Source organism: Antechinus flavipes, chromosome 4, assembly GCF_016432865.1.
Source record: "Antechinus flavipes isolate AdamAnt ecotype Samford, QLD, Australia chromosome 4, AdamAnt_v2, whole genome shotgun sequence".
In the NCBI taxonomy this organism is placed as follows: Eukaryota; Metazoa; Chordata; class Mammalia; order Dasyuromorphia; family Dasyuridae; genus Antechinus; species Antechinus flavipes.
Genome location: NC_067401.1, coordinates 54,390,169 through 54,414,170, shown reverse-complemented (window position 1 = coordinate 54,414,170; position 24,002 = coordinate 54,390,169). Strand labels below are relative to the sequence as shown.

The 24,002-nt window shown below is 40.9% G+C and overlaps 1 protein-coding gene and 1 long non-coding RNA gene across 3 annotated transcripts in view; one reads left to right on the top strand and one right to left on the bottom strand.

Annotated features, from left to right (window-relative positions):
• Positions 1-24,002, bottom strand: part of LOC127559369 (uncharacterized) — a 79,533-nt gene that overhangs the window by 38,328 nt on the left and 17,203 nt on the right. The window lies entirely within an intron of this gene.
• The window catches only part of CSF1 (colony stimulating factor 1), a 69,532-nt gene continuing 62,797 nt past the window's right edge, over positions 17,268-24,002 (top strand). The window contains exons 1-2 of one of the 2 annotated variants that reach the window (XM_051993100.1): positions 17,268-17,649; positions 22,499-22,621. In XM_051993100.1, coding sequence (XP_051849060.1) covers positions 17,611-17,649; positions 22,499-22,621 — 162 coding nt within the window. In that variant the 5' untranslated portion in view covers positions 17,268-17,610. The remainder of the gene's footprint in view (positions 17,650-22,498; positions 22,622-24,002) is intronic. The other variant, XM_051993099.1, reaches the window with a different exon arrangement.

Genomic DNA, 24,002 nt, shown 5'->3' with positions numbered 1-24,002 from the left:
GGCAAGACTATGTATCCTCTCACTACTTCCTGGTGGTGAAAAGTCTTTTAATTTATTGCTGAGGCAGGATTGAGCGTACACACAGAAGATTCAAACAAAGGGATTTTTGTTCTCTTCTCTGGTAGATTTTGAAAGAGGAGGAAGAATTGTAGCAAAAAGAACTCAGGATGGGGAAAGGGAATCAGCTTCTCTCCCTGACCTGGTCATGTATTTGTGTATGCATTTAGCATTCTGTTTATACTGTTATGTGTCTATTCTTTCTTGATCTGAGGTGAATGAGTATCTGGAAACAGGACAGATCAAATTATAACCTTATGAGTTTCAAAAGACGGGAAGAGCCATCAGAGGTCCAGCAAATGGAATTAGTAGCAGAAACTGCTGATAGCAGCAGCAGCAGCAGCAGAGTTTGGAAAGGAGCCAGCTCTGAGAAGTGACTTCTTCCACCCAGCCTATCAAGGAACTGAGCCATCAGCTCCTCTACAGCCAGAAGTAAATTCTGTGGGGACTCTGAGAAGAAAGGGAAAAGGACTTCCATGACCAATCTGCCCCCAGTCCCAGTTGGGATAGAGAACATTTTGTAGAAATCACTTTTGAGTCCACTCTCTCCAGGAACTTGGTTTAGGGAACTGTGCTGGTGTATAAAAGATAGAGTGTAACCCTTGGTTGGAGGATGTTGTGCTTGGACTTTGTTATATCTTCTCACTAAATAGTCTTTTGTAATAGTTTTTTGTTTTTGTTTTGTTTTTGCTGAGGCAACTGGGGTTAATTGACTTGCCCAGGGTCACACAGCTAGGAAGTGTTAAAGTGTCTGAGGTCAAATTTGAACTCAAGTCCTCCTGACTTCAGGGATTATGCTCTATCCACTGCACCACCCAGCTGCCCCGTAATAGTTAATTAATGCTAATTGGGGGGGTGGCTTACTGGTTACATGACATGGAGCATATACCAGATAGGGGACTCATGAATAATAATAGAGAATAGATAATTTGACATATAGATCAGAAGATGATAATGATGAATGGATACATGACAGAGAGACAGATGATAGGTAAATACATAGATAAATAGATTTATTAAGTACCACTATATGCTGTATTGTACTAAGCACTGAAGATGCAAATAAAAGCAAATAAAATGATTCTTGCCCCCAAGGAACTTAAATTCAAATGAGAAAAACAACACATAAAGAGGATCTGAAAGTTGGGGTATAGTTAATTACTGTTAGAAGGTGTCTTGGAAGTTTGATAGAAACCTAGAACTGAGAGAGATGGCTATCAAACCCCAGTGTGTCTCCAAGATAGAATCCCATTCCCAAGAGGGAAAGGAACAGGAATGATGGCTAATTGGAGCACAATACAGACTAAATAGTGCATAAGCTGCTCTTTCAAAATCCAATATAGCTCCAGGTTCTAGAAACTAGGCCCCTCAACTGGTAACCCAACCTGCTAGTTCAAATTGAACTGAAAAAGTAAGCCTTAGAATGTGCAATGTATTATGCATATTTTATACAGCTTTCTCTTTTTAATAGATTCCTTGCTATTTAGTCATAATCATGAAATCATTGAGCCAATTCTAATAATAACTGCATTTCTATAGTTCTGTAAGCACTCTCAAAGCACTTTCATTCCTCATAAGAGCCCTGTGGCTCAAGTTATGTGAATATTACTATCCTGGGGCCAATTTTAAAACTCCTATTGTATCTGACCTCATAGAAAATTATTTTGAGAAGCAGAGTGAAGTAGTGAACAGGTTCCTAGCCTGAGAGTTAAGAAAGCCGATGTTCAAGTTCTGCCTTTGATTTCTACTAGCTCTAGGACTGTATCTCAGTGCCTCAAAAATACCTCTGGGATTATAACTTATAGGTGTGTTACTGATCTGCACGAGGGAAAGGAGATTTCAAGCCCTAAAAGACAGTCCCTCATTCCCTCCAAAATTATATCTGATCTGGTAACTCTACAAAAAAAGATGGTACCATTTTCTAGTTCCTCCAACAGTGTACCATTTAAATTATTCTCTTAACTGATTTTTAAATCCTGACAATAAAAAGAAGTTGGAGAGGTTTGCTGGGGTCTTTCTTTCTGAATCCAGCTCTTAAGTGAACTCAAGGAGAGCACCATGGGGGCTCCTGTAAAAGGAAGGAAGAATAAAAACACCAGAGGCTTCAGAGTGAATTCCCTATATAGTTAGGAGTGGGAGAAAAACAGAGAGAAGAGTGGGAGAACATTCCTAGATGTAATGAAAAGTTGTCTTCAGTGGGCAAGATGGATAGCATATTGAATTACCCTGTTTCCTAGGTAATGGGAATGTTTTTAACAGTATCTGAGTTCTGTTTATCCCCAGGACCCACTGGGTAGAGGATGTCTAGTTAGAAAAGTGAATGTGCATATGTAGCAGCCCCCCAGAGTACCCTCACTCCTGGATTGGGTTCTCCAAGGAATATTTATCTCATGTTTAAGGTACTTTGTATGTCCATACTCTTAAAACCATATAGTTACTGAGTCCAAATCAGTGCATATACCTTTATTAACCAGACAATTGACACAATTATCTTAAAGCAAAGAGATTTGCCAAAATAACATAGCATGAGCAAATGCAACAAAACATTCTCCCATAAATCTGGAGCAGTCTCCCACTAATCCTTACATCATCAATAGAAAGTGTGTACCTGCAGAAGCTATGCTAGTAGAAAGGTGCAGACTCAGGGAATATATATATAGACAAATTAATTCAACTTCCAGCTCGTCAAAGACCCAATGTCTTTTTTCTTTTTACAATATTTTAATGGTGCCCCTCCCAGTGCAGCATCCCTGATGAGCAGGGTGCTCATCTGGACATCTTCTCTTCATAGACTAACTTTTGACAGACAAGAATTAACACCCTCTGAATTCAAATACCTCCTCTAGTCTCAGTCCTTGACTGGACTTGCTCATTGTTACATGTGTTGTCTTCCTAGTGGGTGAGTAGTTCTGTTGCAAATCCCTAGGTTGAGGGATAGAAATGAAATCTCAATGGCTAAGTGCTTTGTTCCCAAGTCACAGAGCTCAAATTTCCCAGAGATGTTTCTTGCCTAGATTCTCAATGTACTCTCTAGAAAGTGTACCATGCTTTTCATCAGGGGGACATTTAATGTGGCTGATCCTTGGTCATCTAAAGGCTAGGTGTCTTTGAGTTCCATTAGTTTGGGTTGAAGAACTTCTTTGTATTTTGTAAAGGAATAACAGAGGATAGATACTTAACACACACCAGTTCTATATAGGATCAACCAAGGGATTGACATATAGATTTGGGCTACAGGAGATCATGGCTGAACCCTCCTCATGTGTGCAATCCATCAGTTGGTCCAATGATGCCAGCAGGCAAACATGTAGAACATATCTACCACCACCTGATTTGACCCCTTACCAACAGGATAATTTTGTGAGTGTATAAATAGTGCCCTTTACCTGATCCCTATGGACATAGCGCAATTCAACAACATACTGCAGAACTTCAACTATATGAGGAAACCAAGGAGTTGTGGAACAGTATATTGCTTAACATGACCAACTTCTCCCCTTGAACCTAGCACTCCCTGTCCCCTTTACCTTCCCTAAAGTCAATCTGATATGTGGAACCTCTAACTAGTTGGATAGATTTGCTCTGTTTGGAAAGGATTAGGAGTCCCTTGTAGCCTAGACCAACAGCTGCTCCTAGGATACTGCTTGTAACTAGACCTGGGTGAAGGAGTGGGGATGGGAGGAAAATTGGGGATGTGCTGCTTCTTGACCCAAGAGCCAATGGATAGTTTGGGGTAGGTGGAAGCAGGCAACTCTGCTTGGGAAGCAAATGCTAGACAGTCTCTGATATTTTTTCGACATTTATAAATAGATCAATTCTCCTTGTTTTTAACTCATCTATCTGGGAGATGAGAACTCTATCCCTTCTAGGAAGTAATAACTGGAAGTTCTAAACCTTTCCTGTCCCCAACATCATCCAGACAGACAAATCAGAGAAATAATGATGCTTATTAAGGATTTTTCTAGCCTTGTTTTCAGCCTCACAAGCTGCTGTCTGATTTCATTGCCATTCAATATGAAGATCATAGGAACATGCATGAATGATATGCAGGGATGATTCCTTTGACAGAAGGGTTCATAAGCAAGAGAGTATGCTGACCTTGAAGACTGCTTCCTGTGAGAAAAAATAAAGATGTACTACTGAAGATATAGGATGGCCGTCATTAGAAAAAATTTTAAAATACATTAGTGTATCATTGTCTCTGCTGCTTATCTCTTATATTCTATGGTTTCATCAGCTGAGCTGATAGGAAATAAGTCAATCAGGGGAATTTTTCTCCCTACAATATGTAAATGTGATTAAATCTTTAAAAAGATGGACCTGCCAATAATTATTGAGCTTCCTGACGGAGAATGAGCCTAGAATTAAAGAACAGATGAATAAATCTGGTAAAGTGTCTGGAAGAATACCAAACTTATGTTCCATGAGTGTATGTGCGTGGTGTGTGTGTGTGTGTGTGTGTGTGTGTGTGTGTGTGTGTGTATAAAAAGATTGCTCTGGAATGTGAGCCAACATGTGTTTGGGAAAGGGGATGACTAAGGAGAAGAAGCCACAAAAAAGCTGGGATCAAACTGGGATGTGAGCTCCAGCACTAGAGCAGTTCATAGGAAACCAACTGAGCTTGGGGAATTTATTTTATTTTTTATGTTGTATTATATTTTTACTTATTTATATCTTAATAATAGTTTTTTATTTTCAAAATATATGCAACAATAGTTTTCAACATTCATCCTTGCAGAACCTTGTGTTCCAAATTTTTCTACCTCCCTTCCCTTCACTTTGCTTCCCTAGACAGCAAGTAATCCAATTATGTTAAACATGTGCAATTCTTCTATACATATTTCCACATTTATTGTGCTGCACAAGGAAAATAAGATCAAAAAGGAAAAAATGAGAAATAAAAAAGCAAGCAAAAACAACAAAAAAGGTGATAAGACTATGTTGTAATCCACATTCAGTATAGGGAATTTATATTAAAATTAAATTAGCTAATGCAGAACCAAGATGACTGAAGAAAGGCAGGGACTTGCCTGAAACCTCCCCCAATTTCCTTCAAATACTTTCAAATGATAATTGTAAACAAATTCTAGAGTGCTATAACCCACAAAAAGATGAAGCAAAACAATTTTCCAGCCCAAGATGACTTAAAAGGAGAGATCTGTTGCACTGGGGTGAACAAACCAGGAGTAGGCTTCAGGGTGACTGAATCAGTGGCAGCAGTGGTGATTTCCAGAGCTCTTACTTCCACAGTATGGGGATTAGAGAACAAGTTTGAAGGAGATTCATAAGGGGATCATTTTGCTGATACCAAGGGCAGAATTCTGTTAGATTGCCTAACAATCTAGATTGTTAGGATCTGGATGTCAGTCCTGCTTTGTAGTCCAAATGCAAGGAAGAGCACTAGCATAGCAGAGCTCAAAGCTGCAGGGAGTAGAGACCCTTTTCATAGGGTTTCAGAGTTGAAAAAAACGCTCATGGTCACTCACAAATCAGTGCACAGTATAAAAAAATCTCTTTAGATCATATCACCTTTAAAAAATCCAAAACTTACAGATCTCCAGAATTACCTCTAAAAATAGCTGTACGGTACCTCCTCCAATGAGGAAGCAAAACCCCACTTTAGCATAGTTAAAACTCAAGAAATAGATTGGAAAATGAGCAAATGGAAAAAATTTTTCTGATAATAGAAAGTTACTGTAGTGACAAGGAAGATCAGAACACATACTCCAAAGAAGACAAAGTCAAAATTCTTGCATCCAAAGCCTCAAAGAAAAATATAAATTGCTCTCAGGCCATGAAGAGCTCTAAAAGGATTTTTTTTAAAAAATCAAGTGAGAAAGGTAGAGAAAAAATTGGGAAGAGAAATGAGAGTGATTCAAGAAAACCATGAAAAAAGAATCAATAGCTTGATAAGGGAGATTCAAAAAAAATTGAAGAAAATAGCATAAGAAAAAGAATGGGCCAAATGGTAAAACAGACCCAAGAATCCAATAAAAAGAAGAATTCATTAAAAAGTGAAATTGGCTGAAGAGAAAATTCACTGAAGAGAAAAAGTCCTTTAAAAATAGAATTGGCCAAATGGAAAAGAAGGATCAAAAGCTCATTGAAGAAAAAAAATTCCTTAAAAGTTAAAATTGGTCAAAGAGAAGCTAATGACTTTATGAGACATTAAGAAAAAATCAAACAAAATTAAAAGAATAGAAAAAACATAGAAAAAATGTAAAACATCACTCGCTTGTGAAAAACTGACTGGAAAATAGATTCAGGAGAGATGATTTAAGAATTATTGAACTACCTGAAAGTCATGATAAAAAAAGAGCCTAGAAATCATCCTTCATGAAATTATCAGGGAAACTGCCCTAAGATTCTAGAATCGGAGGGTAAAATTGAAATTGAAATAATCTACCAGTGACCACCTGAAAGAGATCAGAAAAATAAAAGCTAGAAATATAACTTCTAGAGCTCCTGGATCTAGGAGAAAATATTGCAAGCAGCCAAAAAAGAAACAAGCCAAATATCATGGAGCCAGTCAGGACAATACAAGATTTAGCAGCTTCCACATTAAAGTATCATAGGATAATATGATATTCTGGAGGGCAAAAGAGCTAAGATTACAACCAAGAATTACCTATTCCAGCAAAAAACTATGGAAAAATGAACTTTCAAGTGAAATAGAAGATTATTAACTATTCCTGATGAAAAGACCAAGCTGAATAGAAAATTTTACTTTCAAATACAAAATTCAAAAGAAGCATAAAAAGGTAACAGGAAAAAGAAATCACAAAGGATTCAATAAAGTTAAACTGTTTATATTCCTATATGAGAAAATGATATTTATAGCTTCTAAAAACTTTCTCATTATTAAGGAAGGCAGTTAGAAGAGGTTTACATAGACAAAAAGCAAAAGTGAGTTGGATGTGATGGTATGAGTATCTAAAAATTTTTTTTTAATGAAAAAAGAAGAATGCACTAGGAAAAGGAGAAAGGGAGAAGTATAATTAATAGGATAGGATTATTATCCGACATAAAAGAGGTGTAAAAGAGATTTTACAATAGAGGGGGAAGTAGGAGAAGTGGAGAGAGGACCTCAAGGACCTTGCTCTCATTACAATTAGCTCAAAGAAGAAATAAAACAAAATACACATCCACTTGGATGTAGAAATCTATCTTACCATACAGAAAAATAGAAAGGGAAAGGAATAAAACACAGTGGGGGGTAGCTGGTAGAAGGGAGGACAGTTTAAGGGAAGTAAAAGTCAGAAGCAAAAAACTTTTAAGAATGGAAAAGGTAAAATGGGAGAGTGTAGGATAAACTAAGGGGAAATAGGATGGAGGGTAATAGAGAGTTGGTAATTATTACTCTAAAAAAAATTTACAGTGAGTTTCTCTGATAGACTTCATTTCGAAAACATAGAAACTGGATCAAATTTATAGAAATAAAAGCCATTCCTCAAATGATAAATGATCAAAGGATATGAACAGTTTTCAAAAAAAATTTAATCAAGCTATTTATAGTCATATGAAAAATGCTCTAAATCACTATTGAAGAGAGAAATGTTAATTAAAACAACTCTGAATTACTACCTCACACTTGTCAGATTGGCTAATATGACAGAAAAGGAAAATATTAAAATGGAGGGTCTGTCAGACAATTAAAGCACTAATGTATTATTGGTGAAGTTGTATACTGATTCAACCATTCTGGAGAACACTTAAGAACTTCGCCCAAAAGGTTATAATACCATTCACACCCTTTGAATCTAGAAGTGCCAGTATTAGATCTGAATCCAAAAAGACATTTAAAAAAAAGGAAAAAGAACTTATGTGTACAAAAATATTTATAGCAGCTCTTTTAGTGGTGGCAAAGAATTCGAAATTGAGGGGATTATCCATTAGCTGGGGAAGGGCTAAGTAAGTTGTTGTATAAGATTATGATGAAATACTATTGTGCTTTAAGAAATGATGAGAAAAAAAAAGAAGAAATGATGAAGAGAATGCTCTCAGAAAATCATAGAAACTGATGCAAAGTGGAATGAACAAAACCAGGAGAACATTGTACACAGTAGCAATATTGTATGATGATTCACAATGAATAACTTGACTATTCACAGCAATATTATGATCCAAGACAATTCCATAGGACTTATGATGAAAAGTTCTATCTATCGTTAGAGAAAGAACTGGTAGGACCTAAATGCAGATCAAAGATATTTTTTCTTTCTTTTTCTTGTGTTTTTTTTTTTTTCTGTTTTCTTTCATAGAATGACTTACATAGAAACAGCTTTTGCATGACTATATGTCAAATTACTTGCTTTGTAAATGGGGGAGGAAGACAATTTGAAATTCAAAATCTGAAAAAAATGTTTAAATTGTTTTTACATGTAATCGGGAAAAACAAAATAAATAAGATTTTTTTAAAAGAAAAAGATATTTCTCCCGGTTCTGGAGACAAACACATTAGAAAATTGAAGGTCCTTAACTAATTCATAAGATATATTATCCAGTTCATTAGACCTCTGAAGTTGCTCAAAATAAAATTTTCATTAATAATATAAATAAATAAATTAGCTACAAACTCTAATGCATCTAGTTAGTTTGAGAACTCTTTTATAAGATTTACTTATTTACCTAGCAACACTGTTTCTGTTATTTCTGCCTATTATTCTTCCTTTACTAAACAAAGCCATTAATGACTCACATCTCAACAGTGCTTTAAAATATATAAAGAGCTTTTCCCCATCTGTCCTAAGAGATCAGTTGTATAGAGTATTATTTCCATTTTACAGATATAAAAAGGGAGGTAAAATCATTTGCTTAAGGTCTCAGAGTTAATAAACAGTACAGGCAATTGACTGACACTATAGGTTTAGTGATTCCACCTTCACTGAATTACCTGTTTCCAATTATCTAGAAAATATACTTATGTGGTTTAATGTGCATAATAGAAATGAAAAGAAAGAGGAAGAAAGTGCATGAAGTGGGCATCCTTTTGAAGTAACATCAGCCAAAAAAACTAAAGAAGATCATTGGTGATCAGCTATGACAGATCTCTGAGCCCAGGGAGCCAGGAGACTTTGTCATTTGTAGAACTTGGGTTCAGGGATCAATGAAGTTTAGAAAGAAGTGAAAGTGAAAAGTAGCCTTTGCTAAGGGCAAGGTCCTTCTAAACTGACCATAGTTAACAAGGGAAAAGAGTCTAATCTTGCACAATAAATAACCTGTGGGTTAGATTCTACAGAGCTCTGCATTCAGCATGAGTTTATTAATTCTTATAACTTCTTCCTCCAAAGAGAATGGGGAAATAAAATTAGAGAGATAAATGGAGGAGGAGGGCTAGAATCTGGGATAATCAAAGGTGGGGAAGCCATGAAAATGTTTTCTAATTTTCAATTGGCTGATGATTAAGGAAGTTATATGCAAGAGCTACTCAATAGCTATGTGGGAAGCTTCTTAGAGAATGTTCCTTTTTTGCTAAAGGTGAGAACTTGGAGGTACTAACTTGGGACAGGAAGTAGGTAGTTCAGAACAGACTTCTCACCTTCCTTCATCCATATTCTCTGGGAACTCTTCTGGCTCTTCATTATTCCTCCTGACCTTTTGAGGAGAGATCATCTGTAATCTGAAGTGACGGATCATAGAAAGTTGGAGTAGGAAGGGACCTTTTAGATTGGCCCTCATTTCATAGATGAGGAAGTGGAGGTTATGAGATCCAAAAGACGGTTGGGGACTTTCCAATGGTTCTATGACAAAGTCCTGATAGTGTTAAGACTCTTTCTCTTGTTATCCATTCTGCATCCCTAGTAAGGGCATAGACCGTAGGTTCAGGTTTTTAAACATTGTTTATTAGGTTTCATTTCTGGTTCTTCAGAACCATCATATGCCATCATAGGAGGATAGAGTGGATGTATAGGTTGAGGAGGGAAAAAATCATTGTAATGGGGCTTCCAAGAACTTGCTATCTGTAATACAAAAGACATTGATGGATTCACACTGAGGAGTAGAAGCTGGCTAAGATTTCTTTTGTACAAATGATCTGTTTCTTCCCCTGGACTCTTTCTCCTTTACATGGAAGTTCCTGAGTTCACTAGATCTCCAAATCTTGTAGTTCAGTCTAGCCACTGAGACTGCTAATCTCTCCAAGGCCCAAGGCCCTGGTTCCTGAGTTCTCAGAATAAAAGAAACAAAGATTGATAACAGAAGTCAGATGCCACCCAGTTAGAGTTCTGACTCCAATCCCTTGTTACAATAGATTTCCCTTGCCCAACCTTATTATAATCAAAAGTGGAGTAGCCAGGGTTCATAAACCAAAGAGAGAGTTTGGAAAAGAAGCTGCTAGAATTGGAAGGGTCATCTCTCCCAATTTCTACCCAAATCACGAATCCTGTCCTCAATAATCTTAACAAGAGGGCATCTGGCTTCTATTCTCCACTGGTGATAGGAGCCCTTACCACCTTTTTCTTACTGTTGAGCTGAAATCTGCACTTTCTATAATGTTTATAGGTACTAGATCTGACTGGATTTATTCCTTGGAAAAGTGTGTTAGACTTGAAGTTGAGGGACATGGTTCAGTTCAGACGCTTACTGACTATGTGACCATAGGCAAGTGATTAGTGTCTCTGAGTCTCATATTCCTCACTGAAAAAGTGGAACCAATAATACTTGCACTGCCTACTTGTATGAGGGAAGCACTATGTAAACATATAATAGGAGGTTTTTACTTAATGTGAGTCATGATTATCCCTGAGGACTATTTGAACACTCCCATCCCATGGTGAGAATTGATGATTTCCAGACCCTTAGACAAGATTTGGCATCCAATGCCAAGTAATTGGTTCAGGCTAGAGACTTTAGGGACAGTGATACAGATAGTACTTTTAGTTGACTGATGTAAAGGAATTCCCTAGGAAGCACCATTCAAGCAAAGTCATCATGGAGACAATGATGATTCCTATATGATGCTCCCATCCCCTCTATGGCTGCTCTTAGGACAATATTCCTAAGTGCTTTCTACCCCGCTTCCCTAGTTATGACACTGCTTTAATTGAGGCTTTAGTTACTACATGTCATTTTCCTTACCTAAAGTTTCCTTCTTTTTATCCACCAAATATTCTGATTCTTGATTTATAAGATTTCCCCTCTCACCCATACCTTCTTCTTCCTTCCCAACCCCATTCAATTCACTTTCTTTTTTTAGTTCTTTCCTTCATGCTCCCAGGCTGTTTAAAGGAGCAACTAGAGTTTGAGAAAATCATATATTAAGTCCACCATTGTAGCTGCTTGGCTAGATGATTTCTGGTCTCTCGACTCTCTTCTTTCACTCTAGTCCCATAGCCTTGAACAATTCTCCTTCTCCCCTTGCTTCCTCCATGAACATATACTTCTTTCCTGGTTCCGTCCAGGTTATGTCCCCAGATTCTGAATTTTCTCCTTTTTTGCTTCCAATAAATCCTCTGTTGTCTAAATTTTTAAGGTCAATTTTTAGTTACCTGGATATTTGCATGTATGGCTAATCTTAAAGTAATTTCTATTAGGATTGGTCTGTTTTTATAAATCTCTCCCTCCCTTCCAAAGAATATTTGCTTCTCTAATTATATTTTGCTCATGCTAAAACTAAAATTATTCTTACTTTCTGAGTATATTCCTCTGAAAGCAAAGTTGGCTGGGGGAAGGGGAACTGACCACTCTCAGAGCAAATTTGACCACAAAGGACTTTGTGATAGCTATATTTATTTCTTGATTTTGGGGTTAGGTTTCTGACAGCTCCTAGCATCCTCCTAAGAACTCAAACTCAGCAGACGCTGTTTTGACCACAGCCATGTTTAAACATGTACACTTTGTATGCCAGCAGCCAGAGCTGTGGTGACTGTGGGAAGGAGGCAATGAAGGGATGGAGAGGAAAAGGGGTGAGGGAAGGTGGGCAGAGAGATAATAATAATAGCTAACAAAACTGAAGTCTTTAAGGACACCCTATTTAGGACTAAGGTTTCCAAAGTGATTTATCTCATTTGATCCTCACAACAACCCTATGAGGTAGGTATCATTTAAATCCCCATTTTACAGGAAACTAGAAGAGGTTAAGTGATTAGCTTATGGTTAATCAACTAGTCTGAGCATAGGCCTTTCTGATTCCAAATTCTGTGTTTTAGCTACTGTGCCACCTAATATATAAGAACCATGGAGAAGGGAGTGACCCTCTCAGGAACAGTGGCCCAGACAGTGCAGCTTCCCGAAGCTGGGGAGGGGATTGCTTCATTAGGTCTGCCTGACTCCCTCCGGCTAGACTTGCTGCCAGGACTATGTTTAAAAAGGGTGTTGGGCAATCATATTGTATGATCCATCCCCACTCCTCCATCCAGTCTCCTTAACATTTTAATCTCGCTGAAATCCTGTTAAAAAGAACATTCTCTTAAAGTGGAGGAGGAGAGATATTACAACAGGATAGCATGCTCTCTGCTCTCTGAGGACTTGTTGAGGAACAGTTGTGGTTTCCAGGCAGTTAGCCCCAACTTTGCCTGTGCATATATGAGCACCACCACCCCTTCTCTCCCTCTCCTTCTCCCTGTCTCTCCCTCTCTCCTTGTCCTCTCTCTCTCTCTCTCTCTCTCTCTCTCTCTCTCTCTCTCTCTCTCTCTCTCTCTCTCTCTCTCTCTCACACACACACACACGCACACACACACACAGAGTTGCTAAGGGCAATTATCTTATTTCCATTACTTTGGGGACAATTCTGTATGTGGCCCCAAGTTCTCTTAAGAGAACCTTTTCTTCACCCCAGCCTCCACCTTATTTTCCAAATGGAGGAAGAAATGACCAAGGTTCTATGTCCCTCTCTAAAAAAAAATTATTTTGCAGCAGAAGCCAAGACTCTAGAAGAGAGCTCACTCTAGGGAAATTGTCTGTCAAATTATTTCAAGGAAATGGCATTTCGACAGCAGTCACGGGAGGTTTTCTTCCCACTTCCTGCCATCTATTTCAATCTCTCTGTGTCTCTGTATCTCTCTGTCTCTCTGTCTCTGTCTCTCTCTGTCTCTCTCTCTCTGTCTCTCTGTCTCTCTCTCTCTCTCTCTCTTTCTCTTTTTCTCTGTCTTTGTTTCTGTCTCTGTCTTTCTCTGTCATTCTCTCTGTCTCTCCTTCCTCCCTCTGTCCCTCTCTTTCTTCATCTCTCTGTCTCTCTGTCTTGCTCTGTCTCTCCTTTATCTTTCTATCCTACCCTCACTCTCCATTTCTATGGCATGTTCCTTCCTCCTGAATCAACTGAACCATTCCTTTCCTATTGATGCTGTCTTTGGAAAATACCCCAAAACTTAATTTAAAATTGCTCCCATATACCTTACCAATTGTAAATTTCCCTTTCCCAGGACACTGGTATGATAAGGTATGAAATTTTGAAAGCTAGTTGTAAGTCTGAAAAGGAGTGCTCCTAAACTGGTAGCCACAGGGAGGATCTGGAACCTCATTTCCCATATTTGTAGGCCCCCTCAAATTCACTCCCCCTCCCCCCAATTATTCAAAAAGCCAGGGAGCAAATAACACAATGAAAAGAATGTTGACTGAACTGGGAAATCAGGACACCTAGGTTCTTAATCCCAGCCCTGACACTAGTTAGCTATGTGACCTTTGAAAAATGTTTTTGCTTTTCTGGGACCCTTTTTTTTTTTTTTTTAATCTATGTGAGTGGGGTTGGGTTACTATATTTTTACCTTTAAATCCACAGTACTTAGCATATTATAAATTCTTGTTGACTGACTAACCAATCACATGACTTAGAGGAGTCCTTCCTGCTCTAAGATTCAATGATTTTTAAATTTCTTCACTCCCCATATGAACACACTTCAGCTTCTCTTTGTATATTGTTACCCCACTAGATTGTAAGTTCATCGAGGGTAGGAATGGTTTTTCTATTTTTGTTTTTGCCTGACACATAGTAAGTGCTTAATAAATATTTGACAATGTATGTTTTGGTGAGTGCAGCACAACAAACACATATAAATACATACATGGAAACCCCAGAACATATGTATATATGACTCATGAAAGCCCACTCTACCACAAGACCCAAACAAAGTTTCAGTTACTCAGTTAAGAGCTACCCAAACCTACTACTGATCACAGGGCTAGTCAGGCGAAATTGGTGGTGAGACCACAAGACTTAATATTTCACAGTATCATAGGATCATAGATCTAGAACTGGAAAGGACCATAAAATCCATCTAATCCAATCCCCTCTTTTTACAAAAGAGGAAAATGAGACACAGGTTAGTGAAGTTACTTGCCCAAAGCCACAAAGGTAGATAGTCAGACATGAAATAGATGCCCAACCCTTCAAGGTACTTTACGAAATAATATTTGTAAAGTGCTTAAGCATAGAGTAGGCAGTAGGCACTTAACAAATGTTTGTTGCCCACCCTCAATCAGGGTAAACAATATTTGTGCGTGTATAACATTTGGGCTCTCCTCACCTCCAGTCACCTTCAGATGAGAGAGAGAAAGAGGAAGAGAAGGAGAGAGAGGAAGAGAGAGAGAGAAAGAGAGAGAGGAAGAGAGAGAGAGAGAGAGAGAGAGGAGAGAGAGAGAGAGAGAGAGAGAGAGGAAGAAGAAGGAGGAGGAGGAGGAGGAGGAGAGGAGGAGAAGAAGAAGAAGAAGAAGAAGAAGAAGAAGAAGAAGAAGAAGAAGAAGAAGAAGAGAAGACAGAGAGAAGAGAGAAAAGAGAGAGAGAAGAGAGAAGATCAGAGAGAGAGAGAGAGAGAAGAGAGAAGAGAGGAGAGAGGGAGCGAGAGAGATAAGGTGATTGGAGATGGGGAGGGTACAAAGTGATAGGTGGTTTTATGTATACACAGTTGTCTACTTACAGAGAAGTATATATTTGATCCTACAGGTAACATAGGTAACAGTTCCAGAGTCACCAAAATTTATTGAGAAAGAACATGGCAGAGTCAGACCAATGCATTAAGAAAATCACTTTGATAGCTATGTAGAGAATAGATTGGAGAGGAGAGAGACTTATGCTAGAGATACCAATTTAGAAGCTGTTGCAATAGTGATGACCTGAACCAGAGTGGTATCTGTGTGAGCAGAGATAAGGGGATGGATGAGAGAGATGTGGAAGCAGAACCAGTAAGATTTTCCAACTGTTTAAATATGGGGAGGGAGAATGAATATCTGAGAATGACAGAGTTTGGGGACTTGTATGCCTAAAGGGAAGAAGGGAAAGATGAGGAGTTCTTTTTAGGATATGTTGAATTTGAGATGTCAAAGGGACATCCAGTTCAAAAGGTCCAATTGGCAGTTCTTGATGCAAGATTGGAGCTCAGGGGAGAAGCTGGGGCTTTTTATATGGATCTGTGAATCATCTACATAGAAGTGATAATTAGATCCATGAGGATTGATGAGATCACTGAGAGAGTGTACAGAGAAAGAAGAAAAGGGGGCCCAGGACAGAACTTTGGGGTAGATCTAGTTAGGAGACTGAGGCAGAATGGTCAGACAGAAAAACTAAGTGAGCAGTGTTGCAATAACCCAGAGAAGAAAGGCTATCTGGGAGCAGAGGGTGGTCAGCAATGTCAAATGACACTAAGGAGCCTGGAAAAAGCTATCAAATTTGTCAGTTAAGAGTGTAAGTAGCAAAGACCTGATGACAGATCCAGGACACCTTCAGATATATACTGACTCCCTCATGAGATGTACTTCAATGTCCACATTTAGATCAAATATTAAATACAACTGATAACTTGTAATATCTACCACGTTTCTTGAATTGGCCCTTGATTATACCTAAATTTGTACTTTCCTATTTTCTGCCTTGTATGCATATAAATATAAATATTGACTGGCAAACTAAACCATCAGCTCTGAAAAGCATTTTATCTCAAAAATACTACTCTGGTCTCCCCAAAACTGTCCCATATAGTAACAGATTCATGGTGGCTGCTTAACATTATTGCCGAGTTAAATTGAAGAAAGCTGTGGCTGAAAACTCTGACATAATTTTTAGGTTGTATTATTTTATTTCATCTCCGTAGAAAATTGTCTTTCATTATCATTATAACTGGGATTTTGCCTTTATATTTCAAAGATCATGGAAGAGCCTTCAAGTGACCTAACACTAATCCAGTGGAAAGAGCAGCAAATTAGGAGACTCAGAGGATGAATTTCAGTTCTGTTAACTGACTGGGTGGCCTTTGTCCAGTCAATTGAGTTCTCTTAGTTTCCTCATCTGGAAAGTGAGGGAGTTCGACTAACCGGTCCCTAATATTCCCTGTGACTTTGAGCAAGAGAAGCATCATTTATAAGACGAGAGTGTTGGGCTAGGTTCAGGTCCTTTCCAGTTCCAAATCCTATAGGAAAGGGTCATTGTTTAGCACAGGGCCAACATCCCCAGAGGAGATTGAAAGAATATGGGTCAAAGGTTCCAACAGATATTAAGTTAAAATGTTTTGTTCCATCTATCTCTACCCTGAGGGACTCCCGGAGGGAGGACATCCAAGTGACATGAATTAATGCAGGAGTTTACTATAATGCACTGTCAAGTGGCCAGGCTGCCTCCTGGAAAAGCCATCCTCCCTGCGGGCACGTGGAACATCTCTCTACTTTTCAAGCAGGGCCCCCAGCCAGGGAGAATGACACTTCTAAGCCAGAAGGGCTTCTTGGTAACAAAAAGTCCCCGAAGGTGAGACAGGTGTCCCCACTGGGTTGGATTCGAAAGGGAGTGAAGGGAAAGAGATGTTCATTAGAAACATCTCACCGGTTGTGGGTGGAGGGAGATAAATTCTCGTTTGGAAATGTGATGATATAAATCCTCAGTGCCCTACCTAGTCAAGGCTATACTTTTAGCTGTCAACCATTGAGTTCCAGCAATTTTCAGGTCCAAAGGGAAATTCCCTTAGAGTAACTTGAGCATGGGTGACAATACCGGTTGTGCTAGATATCCTTTATGTTGACTATTGAGTAGAAGAGCTAAGCATAAGGAGTCGGGAAGAGGGGAATGAGGAGCGGGGGATGGGAGGCCGAGACGTAAAAGGCTCCGAGTTATTTTTACCAAAACTAGGGATCTCAGAACAGAAGCCCGAGAGGGAGCGCGAGACAAGAAGACAAAAAGTTAAGGGCTGAAGGGGGAAGGGGAGGGAAAAAAGGGAGCGGGGTTTGAGGGTGGGAGGGTGGGGGGGAGAGGTAGGCGTGTGTGGCTGTGTGCTCCTATGCCTCGCTGTCTGACTAACTGGCCCCTTTCCAAGGTGATTTCCCATAAACCACATGCTCTGAGAGGCCGCTTTAAAAGGCCGAGCCCGCCTGGGCCAGTGGCGCTCAGCTCGGCTCCAGAAAGTGAAAGTTGGACTCGGGACTGCAGCAGCCCCCAGCCCGCCAGAGCCGAGCCGAGCGTCGCCACTGGATTATTAGCCCTCTCCTCCGCTGGCCCAGAGGCCGCGTGCAGGCAGCCCCCTTGCGCTCAGCCGCCGGCCACTTAGAAGGACTCTGCAAGGCTCACTCAGCAAGGCTCTGCACGGCTCACTCAGCAAGGTTCTGCCCGCTCCGACTCCGGCTCGGGGGACAGCCGCCCTGATGACCCCACGGGGCGCAGGCGGGAACTGCCCACTCACGGTAAGCGCCAGCTCCGCGCGCCTCTCCCCAAAACCCCCGGCCGCAGAGCTCCCAACTAGCCACAGGCTCGCTCGCTCTCTTGCTACCATCTTTTTTCTTCCGCCCCTTCTTTCTTCCTTTGCTCTTTCCTGATTTCCCCCCGATTCTGAGCAGCCACTGGCAGGGAACATAGGCGCTCCTGTAAGGGGTCCTTCTACAGTCCCCTCCTTCACTACAGACCCCTCCTGCCACTGCCATTTGCCGGGTTAACGCTGCCTGTTAGTCAATTAGCTGCAAGGGCGGCTTAAAGTTTAGGTAAGATCTAAGAGGAGCAGGGAATGCTGCCCAGAGAAATCTGAATCCTAAAGATGCTGTTCTTCCCATTCTCCTGAGGGGAAGACTGTGGCATCAGAGCAGAGGCTAAGGAGGGCCTTTGGCTAATAGACTTAGGCTTTGGAACCCCTCCGCGTGGTTTGGACTCTGCTCCAGATCCATCCTACTGTTATTGGGGGAGGGGGGGTTTCGAAGCCCAGCTCGATCTCTATTTTATCTGGCTTCCTGCCCCGTGTCTTATCTTAGCGCTAAAGAAACCAGACCGTTAGAAGGGGGTCAGGGACGGAAGGGCACGGTGCTTGCAGCTGGAACGGTGAACAGCAAGCAAGCGCTTCCTAGCTCCTTAGGATGCCCGGGTCGGTGCCAAGCAACCTGACTGTAGAGAGGAAAGGAGAACTCACGCGGAGGACTTGGGACAGGCAAGCAGAGACTTGTCGCCAGCAGCTGGCTAGTTCAGGGAGAGTGGGGCTCGTTGTGGCCCCGAGAGCTTGCCCCACTGCTAAGTCTTTTAGAAAACAGATCTTTCGGACCGAGCTTAGCGCGCCCCCCCCCCCCTTCATTATTAGTTAGGGCTGGAAGTGACTGGAGAAAGTGTGTGTGTGTGGGGGGGGGAATGTTGGTTCAATTAGGCTACAGGATAAGGCAAAGAGGCAAGACAAAGTGGAGGATTAGAGCGGCATGGATTTAGGGGTGCGCCAGAGAGAGGCTCTGGCCTTTGCCTAGAGAGCCGAAGCACCCCCTTTTCCTTTCTCCCCCATACACACACAGAAGCGAGTTGGAGCTGGAGACAGGCAGGCTAGCTTAGCTCTGCAAGCCGTGCACTGGCAGCACAGCATCCCTGGGCTGAAATGTCATGAAAAGTCCCAGGCTTCTTCTCACAGATAGGAGCATAGGGATGCTTAAATGTATATGGATTTCCGGTGCCTTGCGAGAAAACTCTCTCCCCTCCTCCCCTCTCCCTCTGATGGAGCTCTCCGCAGCAGGCAACACAAAAGGGATCCAGTAGAGAAGTGGAAGGAAAAAGAACAAGAAGAAAAATGTGATAATAACCGAGAGAAAGGGACTGACGGAGAGCCAGGGAGAGAAGAACAAGGACCTAAAGAGAAAGATGGAAAGATGGGGGTGGGATTGGAAGAAGTGAGGGGCAAAAAGGAGGCCTGGGATAACACTGGTGAAAGGAGAGGAAGGAACTGGAGGTGGGATAGCATGCAGAGAAGCAAAGAAGGGAACGGGAATTAAGGAGAGGGGGAATGGGAGGAAAGAACCTGAATGAAGAGTGGGAGGTCAGAGATTTTGGAAAAAAATGTTGAAAGAGGATGGGCTGAAGGCTCCTTTCCATTTTGCTGGAAGTTGCTGTTCTGAAAGGGTGGGTAAGGATACAGCTATCTGAGCTACTAGCCCTGCCAGTAGCAAAGATTCCTTTCTGAGCAAGGGAGGTTGGGAGGGGAGAGGGAAGAGAGAGGCCAGATGCAGGCTAGAAAGTTAACCCTTAGGTGTCCACTCACATTTTAATAAAGGACAAATGCTGGAAGGTAGAAAAACACTGGGGGCCTTTGGATACTTTCACTGCTGGCTTTGTTAACAAAACCACAGCTACACTCGGAGCCTTGGCAGATAGGAGTTAGTTGGTTGCCTGTAAATATGGGAGATGCTCCTCTGTCCAATATATTGCCCACTCATTTCCACTATTGCATAAATTTCATTAGAAGCAGTTCATTCCATTGAGTTAAGCCTTATGCTGTCCCTGTGTTCCTTTTCTAAAGCGAAAATACTCCTCCAAAGATAGGGAATGAATGTCTGGCCTGCCAGTGGGACAGAGTATATGACAGAGAGGGAGTGTTTTGTGGCAGATAGAACTCAGGACTTAGATTCAAGAAGACCTAAATTCAAAGTCTACCTCAGAAACTAGCTTGACCCTAGTCAAGCCACTTCTCTGGGTCCCAGCTTCATCATGTAAAAATAAAGGGGTTGGACTTATTGACCTCAAGGGTCCTAAATATTTGATCCTATGATTTCTTTCTGGGAGATGAAATAAAGGTTTAAAGCTCTCAGGAGCCGAGGTGGTGGTAGGGACTGTGTCTCTCCCTTAAAATCACGGGTTTTTCAGAGTTCTGATTGCCTTGTCACCCAGCAGTATCTTGAGTCTTTCCATACAGAACCATATTCCATAATTTCCCTTCTTTCCAGTCTCACTTTAATCTTTACAGAGTTAATGACAATGATAGAAATATCCCAGTTTCTAACCGTACTCCTCCACAGAATGGCCCTTAGTCTGAGACAGGGTCATACTGACAGTGCCTTCTGCTTATGGTCTTACTAAAGTGAGCACTGAGATTTCAGAATGTCAGATCCAAGGGACTGTTTCCAAAACTGAAGAGGGGAATAAAAGAAGATTTTATGAATCAGTCCTTGAATCCTATTTTACTCCTTATCTACAGGATCACAAATTTAAAATTGGAAGGGACTTCAGAGGTCAAAAAAAAGCTAATTCCTCTTTTACAGATGAAGAAACTGAGGCATAGAGAGGTTGAGAGCCTTGTCTAAGATCACACAGTAAGCGCTAGAGTTGGGATCAGCTATAGGATGTGTGACCTTACTCCAAATGTTTAAGGAATCTCAGTGTATCAAGTGATTACCCTTTTCTCCCCAGGAGTACCCTCTCTTTTAGATAGACTTGTTCTTGGGTTGTCACCCCACCATTTTTGGTCATGCTTTGGTCATGCTATAATTGTATCTTCACCTTTTCTTTATCTGACTCCTACGTACCCTTTAAAGACCAGATCACATTTCGCTTCCTCCATGAAGCCTTCTTGTTAATTCAGTGCATTCTACTCTTCCCTCCCCAAAATTTCCAGAGCATGCAGTGAATCATATATTTTTATATTTTGGAGAAGATATATGGAGAAGTTTGCATAATTTTCTACACCTTTTTCTGACATTCTCTAATTGTTTCAAAGGCTTGACTTTTGTTTTCTCCATAGAGCTGATGTGAGGATTAAATGAGATAACTTTTGTAAAGAATGTTGAAAACTTTTAAGACTATATGAACTCTGTGATTATTATCACCTACATTATAAACTCTAGCTCTTTCTCCTTTCCCTTCTTTACTTCCTCTTTTCTTTAGCTCTCTCGATATTTTCACTATCTTATCTCTAGCCCCTTCTTTCTTTCTCTCTCTATCATTTTTTTATCCCTTCTTTCAATCCCCTTCTACCCTTATCTTTTCCTTTAAATTTGACTTTGGTTCTCTGTCCATCTCTTCTCCCCTCATGCCCTATGTATTTCTTGTATCTCCTAAAGTATAGGCATTGTGCTGTACACAGTAGCTGGGGAGGGGGGAAGAGACCTGTTCCTCTGTTCCAGGAAAGTTCTCTGTGTAACCCCAATGTTTTATATTCTTGAGGTGGAGATAGGAGTGGAGAGTGGGACACAATAGTGGTCAGCTCTATACTTGTAAGGAAGGCACATCAAACATCCCAGGGAAAGCCTTTGTGTCTCTCCTCCCAATTCCTATTTGGAAAGTGGAGCCCAAAATAGTAAGGGAAGTATGGAGAGAAGATGCCATAGATCCAGAGAGATGGGAAGCCTGGGAGGAAGAGAAGGATGCCAGAAGTTCTTTCTTCTCCTACCCAATTCTCATGGAGCATCTTTAGAGGATGGAATAATAGGGCAGGTGAAAACCCTCAGGGAGCATGGTAAGGAGAAATCTGCAAGTGATAAGAGCCAGGCAGATAGGAAAGGAAGCTCAATGTGATAGATGCCAACTAAAGAATGGCTCAGGGAGCCTGGCATCGCTGGTTGTGATTAATCTGTTGGGTTGGGTTTGATGGCACACCCATTGCCCTGGGGACTCTGGCAAGGGGACTGACTCCACAATGAAACTAAGTCTGGACAATAATCTGTTCTAGGGGAAGAGCCAGAAGCTAGTGTGGAATGGGTAAAGTAGAGAAAAAGAGAGGATGATTGGTATGGGAAAATATTGCAGGCTCTCAAGGTCAGAAACTAGAGTAGAACCTGGGTCTCAAGAGACTGGAATATCTGTCAGTTTCTAATATCACAAAGTACCTCTCTCTACCACTGTTCTAAGTGGTTTGAGAACAAAATAAAGCATGGACACAGTCCTTGTCTTCAAAGAATTAATAATGTAATGAGAAAGATAAAATAGAACATTGGTAGAACAGAATGGAATTAATTACCACCTGGGCTAATGTGGATAATTTAATTGACTTTGGAACTTTAATTAAAGGAAGGGGGACACATGTGACATTAATGTGCAAAGGAAGATTATAAAGGTTTGGGGAATTTGAATTTGTGGGAGCTACATATTTTGGGGGTAGAAAGAAACTGATCCCATAATTGACAAAATTAAGACTATTGTCACTCAGTTTCTGAGGAAAATAAAATATTTCAGGGGTGACTAAGGAGCAAGGGCTCAGACTGAACTCAGAGTCTAGCTTGGGTAGAAGACCTCAGGTCTTAGCTCCCAGGAAGGATAAGGGAACCCTTTTTGAATTTCCCTTGGCCTTCTCTATTTCAGATATGGCTGGGCTGTTGGCTTCTGCTGCTTTGTCTCCTGGCGGTCTGGAGCCATCCCACCTATGGGCCAGAAACTTGTAACCATCTTATTGGGGAAGGTCACCTAACGAAGCTGCAGCAGCTGGTGAGTGTATTCCAGACTTTTAGCCCCACTCCAATCTCCTCCACCCTTTTTCTTGGGAAATTGGGGTTGGGGGAGCAGGTCCAAGGGAAGAGGAGCTCTAAGTTAGAGAAAGGCAGGTGAAGACAAGTCCTTACCCATCTTCACCTCCTCCTCATCCTGTGGGAAAAGATAAGAAAGAACTATAGCACAGGAGGCTTATACATTTTGAGCTTGGAGACAGGGTATGGAGGTGGTAGATGTCAGGGATGGAGGAGGTGGGAGAAGAGAATTTGGCTGTATTTTTAGGCAAAAGTTCTGGAACCATAATTTGGGTGGAGGGACAAACTGGGTTTTGCCCCAGGGCTCCAAATTTAGGGAGTGCTGACAGCACCTATCTGTCAGCTGCACAGAAACAAAAAGCATAGTGCCTTGTTATTGAGAATAACTAGTTAAAATATGACGTTATCTCCCACAAGTTTCCCTGTGTCACCCTTCCCCACTATTTCTGAAGTATATCTCCCTCCATCTCTTATATTCTCAGTCCCTACCCCTAAACCCACTAACTGAAAGGACCATATTTGAGATTTTTGAGCAAGTTGCAAAAAGTTCTAGTTATAATTTTAAAATATCAACCATTTGTGGTCCTTGATTTTCCCTTGGCTATGGAGAGGAGAAGGGAACCCTGAGTCCTGACTCCTCGTTTCCCTGTGTATAATGTCCTGAGGATTTCCTGACCTTTGCCATTGCCTGAGTTAATGATTGCCCAGGAAAGAAACCTCAGGATTTCAGCAAACATTTCTGGTCCTTTCTCTACTTCCTTTCTCTGTCTTCTAGGAGGAAACTTCCTCAGAGCCACCAAAGGGAATTACTTCACACTGACTAGTACCTGCAAATGTTGTCCCTAGAATGAATCTAAATGTACTGCTGGCCTGGTGCTGGCATTTCCTAGAGGAAAGAAGGCTCTCAGATCATACTTCTAGAGGAACCTATGTTATATTGGAATCATATCAGATCTAAAAGTCAGGGGAGCTGAGTTCAAATCTTAGTTCTCTTGCTTCTTATCTCTAGGACTTTAGGAAGGCTTTTCACCTTTTGGGGCTTCAGCTTCCTCATCTCTAATCTGAGGGTTTGGATGATTTCTAAAGTCCCTTCCAAAATGACCCAATGATTCCCTTCACTCCTGTTTTCTCCTTGGGTTTTAAGTACTAAGTTACCCTCTACGATCCAGAATGCTCTTCCACTGCTCTAGACCATCATTGGTTCCTTTCATTTAAAGGACCATCAGAAATCATCTGATTCAACCAGTGGATGATGAGCATGAATCGGGACAGCCAGATGTTGTCCAGCCAAGCTTGTCCCTGTGGCCATGACTCCTACAGGGTTCGGCAGTAATCCAGAGGGG